Here is a 5712-nt window from a genome sequence, read left to right on the forward strand (position 1 = left end):
ACTGTGAATGGACTAAGCCTTTTATTTCCGCGATACTCTTTTGTTACATGCATTATGTTGTTATGAACTGTTGTAGAATATTGGTGTTGGACCCGACCTTTCTGTTAACTCGTCACTATGTTCAACCTAAGGTTAGGTTTGTTACTTATTGAGTACATGGGGTCGGTTGTACTCATATTGCACTTCTGCACCTTGCGTGCAGATGTTGGCTGCTGATGTTGCTGTGTTCGATGGGAGCTGGATCTGAAGATGTACCTGCGTCCCGGATGTAGCTGCCTCTTGTTCGTGGTAGCCTTAGATCTATAACAAGATTCTGTTTATTTACTTTTCAAATAGACGATGTATTTATTCATTTCAGCTTTGTAAATTCTATTCTTAGAAGCTCATGATTTGTACTACCAGTTCTTGGGGAATGTATAAGATTCAAATAATTTCTTTTAATTAATTGTCTCATTAATATTATTGAAATAGAATAGTTATTAGTTGTCTTACCTAGGGGGTTGGGTTAGGTACCATCACGACTAGTGGATTTTGGGTCGTGACATACATGGGGTCGGTTGTACTCATACTATACTTCAGCACCTTGCGTTCATACTTTTGGAGTGGAGCTGCTGTTGATGTCGGCAGCTGACCCCGAAGATGTTCGTGCATTCCGGATATAGCTGCCACTTGTTATTGGTCGCTTTAGCTTTTGTTAATCTGTTTATGTAGCTTTCAAATAGATCGTGTAATTATTTGTGTCAGCTTTGTAAATTCCAAGTCTTAGAAGCTCATGATTTGTACTACCAGTTCTTGGGTTAATGTGTAAAAGTTCAGATAATTCTTCCTTATTTTCCTACAATTTCATTTGGATTGTATTGACTGTTAGTTGTCTTACCTAGCGGGTCGAGTTAGGTGCCATCATGACTAGTGATTTTTGGGCTGTAACAATATTTGGTATAATTTAAGCAAAACTGTGCATGCTGCTATACTTTATGTGATGAGTTTCCAGTATATTTAATTGAGTTTTAGACAAAAAATTTAATCAGTACCAGTATAATGTTCAAGGTATACGTTTAAGCTTTTTATATAGCTATACTATAGACTGTACACTCTTACTTTTGATAGATATATGGATTTCGGAGAAACAAAAATTACTATATAAGTGCAGCAAAGTATTTTGTTATAGAAGAAACAAAGATTACTGTCATTTTGAATTCAAATCAATAAACAAAAAAAATAGTCAGTAATTATATTTTGAGAAACAAGAATACCGAGAAAATTATCCTGGATTACAATCAGTTTTTTGAATGAGGGCATGCAACCTTATTTTATATAATCAATCATTATTTTTCGTGTATTTTCTTGCATAATGATGAACTACTGCTGAATATGTGCAATTTGTTATGTTATGCCGATATCTTTTGCAACGACCACATCTTGATTCCTTCTTGAATTCTGTACAGGAGACATGTTGATTCTTCTGTCTTCTTCCGAGCATAACTTTTGCATCCGGAGGCTTAGCGATTTCTGATTTAATAATATCTAGTAAAACCCATGTTGTTGAATCACCTACAGAACTTTCCCTTCATATGTTCTCAACCAAAATTTCCTTGTATAATAGGCAGAGGAAAAAGCCGATTTCTTTTGATATATACTGTCAATTGCATGTTCACAGGGTATCTCATCTAGCTGAAATTCAGAACAATCACATGTTTTCTTGTCTAGATCAATAATAAATTCCATACTCCCTTATTTGACTTTAAATTTGAGTCGATCAATCGGCAATACTCTAAATGTAAAAGCTGGTTTAATTTTGTCATTCAATGTTGCTTCTTCCCAATTTGATATTTCACGGAATATTCCTTTTGCTGCTGTCCTTCTTCCATAGAACCAGATTTGCAATTTTTCTTGTATGATATCCATCATTGTTAAAACTGGCAATTCTCTTGCACGTCTCAAAACATTATTCATTGACTCAACAATATTTGTTGTTAGCATATCATATTGTCGTCTTGGACAATGTGAACGAGCCCATTTTCCTGGTGGTTCCTCCATTAAATAGTCGAATGTTTTCTTATCAATAACAACTATTTGGGACATCAAGTCATCAAATTCTGATTGAATGTATACTCTTGCAGCACTTTGAAACAGGTTTATTATAGTGTTTCTCACTCTTCCTTGCTTTAGATTCTTCTCTAAATGATATATGCAAATACCATGGTAGCACTTAGGGAAAAAATTTGCAATTCTATTTGCAATGGCCTTGTGTTGATCTGACAAAAACATTAAATTTTTGCGAATGCCAATTGCTTTTCTTAGTTCTCTGAAGTACCATTAATATAACTTGTTATTCTCTGAATCCGCTACCCCAAATGCTATGGGAAAAATCTGGTTATTTGCATCCTTTGTAACTGCCACTAATAGAACACCTCTATAAGAAATACTAAAATTTTACAACTTTTATTTTTACCTGTTTTCTGCATCTCTCTTGATATTAGTATATGATCCTGGATTTTTCTGTTCCATCATATACAAATATGATGACAGCTGCTCATAATTTTCTTCTGTTGTTCCTCTTAATAAAGATATCCCTTTTTGAATAGCACGCCATGCTTTTCCATAACGAACATCAATTCCATGTGCTATTTTCATTTCTAAAATGACAAACTTAGGCTTTACTTCAGTAGCTATGTCTCTTAAGTTGTAAATCATATAATCTCTTATCACATTTGAAGTCGCTTGTCATTGATGTGACTTTCTAATGTCAATTGAGCATTCATGTGTTCTCTGAAATTTAACTATTTTAAAGAGTGTTGATTCCTTAATTCTTGAACCTCGAACAGTCCAAACACACTTTTCATCAGTACACACCAAAGAGTATCTTGTATTACTTGATTTTTCAACATAGAACTCAAAGTGATCCTTTATTGCTGCTAAGCAAAAATATCTAATCATAGCATTTTTGTCTTGAAAAACAGACCCCAGTTTTACATCATCCAATGATGCATTTTCCTTTAGTATTATTGATGGAGATTCTTTTGCCTTTCCTTTTGCTTTCCTTTTTCTCCCTTCAATTGTGTGTAGTGTTTCAAAGTGTTGATCTTTTACAGGAACTACTTTCATTTTCCATTGTAATTTCAGAAATCGGCATGTGTTGCTCTTCTGGAGTAAACAACCTCGGGAGCGTTTCGGCGCCTATTGTGGAAAGTTGGCATTTTGGGAGGATTTCATAAATTTGGGTTGAAGTGCATTTCAATGTTATCGATATCCGTTTGGGATTCTGAGCCTAAGAATAGTTCTGTATGGTGATTCTAGACTTAGAGGGGCGTCCAGAAGTGGATTTGGAGGTCCGTAGGTCGTTTCAGGGTCATTTGGCAAAAAATGGAAATTTGATATTTTTGGAAAGTTCGACCGAGGGTAGACTTTTTGATATTGGATTCCGGTTCTGGAAGTTGGAATAGGTTTGTAATATCATTTAATACTTGCACGCAAAATTTGGCGTCATTGCGAGTTAATTTGATAGGAATTAGACGCACGAGAGTATTTTTAGAAGTTTTTGATTTCGTGAGTTAATCCATGTGTTTTGGCATCTGATTCATGGGCTTTGATGTTATTTCAGTGTTTTGATCGCTCGAGCGAGTTTGTATGATGTTGTTAGACTTTTTTGGGTGTTTGGTGTTGTCACGCCCCATCCTCGGGAGGCGCGACTGGCGCTCAACTGAGTGAACCCGGTCGAGCAAGCATGTTAGGTACTTTCTACCCAACTCACCCATGATCAAGAAAAGACATGACTTCATAAATTATACAGTAGGAAGTTCACACATACAATACTAATTCGTTTTCATTACCCATTGCGCATTTAAGTCTCAAAATACACATTTCTTATAGTTCGAGTGGAACAAGTAATCAAACATGACATAACTGGTGTAACATTCCCAACACCCATATACAACCCACATAGGGTCTATGGAGACTCTAAAGATACAAAAGAGAGTAAAGATGGTGCCGACAACAGGGCCCCAACTATACCTAAAAATGTGACCACAATATAAACAAAAAGGTACAATACTTGACCCCAGAATGAAATGGGGCTCACTGAGTCCGCTGAGAAGAGGATGCAGCACTATCTGTGATCAACATTGTCTGATATGTAACCACCTGCATCCATTTAAAGATGTAGCTTCCCCGTCAAAAGGGACGTTAGTACTGTCAAATAACACTAGTATGTAAAGGTAAACACCATCTCAATAGAATGAATAATAATACAAGAGGAACAGTCAAGAATTCAATAAGGGCTTCAAATAATATTAAAACATCAAGTTAAGGATCACATAGCTTTTTAAGTCAATTCCCGCATTATTAGGCTGGATGGTTTTTGTCACGACCCGAAATTCCCACCTTCGGATCGTGATGGCGCCTAATATTTCACTTGCTAGGAAAGACAACATTAGAATAATATTAACCAATTTTTAAACAATCTTCAAATTACTAATAATCAAAGAAACAAATGCAGAAGCAAAGTTTGAAATATAGTGAAATAATCCATAAAAACGACGGTGTCTAAATACCATCCCAGAATTAGTGTCACAAGTGCACGTGCTTCTAGAATAATACAAATAACGGTCTGAATAAAATGAAGTTGTCTGGAAATAAACAAACAGCTAAAGTAAAATAGACGAGGACTTTAGAACTGAGAATGCCATGCAGTTATACCTCAAGTCTCCTCCGAGTAGCTGAAATCCGAGCAAGTCTATGGTACGCCGCTGGGACCAACTCCAAAATCTGCCCAAGAAGTGCAGAGTGTAGTATCAGTACAACCGACCCCATGTACTGGTAAGTGCTGAGCCTAACCTTGACGAAGTAGTAACGAGGCTAAGGCGGGCCACTTGCATTACTTGTACGCAATATTAGTAACAACAACAACAACAACAACAACAACCCAGTATAATCCCACTAGTGGGGTCTGGGAAGGGTAGTTTGTACGTAGACCGTACCCCTACCCTAGGATAGAGAGGCTATTTCCGATAGACCCTCGGCTCCCTCCCTCCAAGAACTCCCCACCTTGCTCTTGGGGTGACTCAAACTAAACAATAAATCAAGTAACTTGTTTATAATAATTAAAGCCAACTCAGCAGTCATAACCAATTATCATTTCCATAAATTCTATTACAGCGTGTAACCCGCTCTCACAATATATACACATTCAATTCTGTTGCATCGTGCAACCCGCTCTCACAATATATTCACATTCATTTCTGTTGCAGCGTGCAACCTGCTCTCACAATATATTTATTTTAATAAGTCTGTTGCGGCTTGCAACACGATCCTCCAATATGGACTTTTAATAAGTCTGTTGCGGCGTGCAACCTGATCCTCCAATATGAACTTTTAATAAGTCCATTGTGGCATGCCACCCGATCCTCCAATATGGACTTTTAATAAGTCTGTTGCAGCATGCAACCCGATCCTTCACTATGGACTATTAATAAGTCTGTTGCGGCGTGCAACCCAATCCTCTAACATGGACTTTTAATAAGTCTGTTGCGGCGTGCAACCCGATCCTCCAATATATTCATTATAATTAATTCTGTTGCGGCATGCAACCCGCTCCTCCAACATATTCGTTTACCAATTCTTATAGAAGAAATTTTTCCAATAAATGTAACAATTAATATAAAATTTTAAGACAACAAGCATACAATAATTATGATTTAATCATGAAACAAACAA

At 36.6% G+C, this 5712-nt stretch overlaps 1 protein-coding gene across 1 annotated transcript; it reads right to left on the reverse strand.

Moving 5' to 3' along the window:
* Positions 1 to 1731: 1731 nt before the first annotated feature.
* LOC138904931 (uncharacterized) lies at positions 1732 to 3105 on the reverse strand. The gene is made up of 3 exons (XM_070193426.1): positions 2837 to 3105; positions 2453 to 2677; positions 1732 to 2305 (listed from the first exon to the last, which is right to left on the reverse strand). The coding sequence occupies exons 1-3, from the start codon at positions 3103 to 3105 to the stop codon at positions 1732 to 1734; spliced, it is 1068 nt and encodes a 355-aa protein (XP_070049527.1).
* Between the last annotated feature and the right edge of the window lie 2607 nt (positions 3106 to 5712).

The sequence above is a fragment of the Nicotiana tomentosiformis genome, chromosome 2, assembly GCF_000390325.3.
Source record: "Nicotiana tomentosiformis chromosome 2, ASM39032v3, whole genome shotgun sequence".
Lineage (NCBI taxonomy): Eukaryota > Viridiplantae > Streptophyta > Magnoliopsida > Solanales > Solanaceae > Nicotiana > Nicotiana tomentosiformis.

Coding starts and splice junctions, on each gene's coding strand:
- LOC138904931 (XM_070193426.1), bottom strand. CDS start 3,105: ATGAAAGTAGTTCCTGTAAAAGATCAACACTTTGAAACACTACACACA. Junction 2,678..2,836: donor TTGGTGTGTACTGATGAAAA/GTGTGTTTGGAC, acceptor TTACAACTTAAG/AGACATAGCTACTGAAGTAA. Junction 2,306..2,452: donor AAGAGAGATGCAGAAAACAG/GTAAAAATAAAA, acceptor ATGGTACTTCAG/AGAACTAAGAAAAGCAATTG.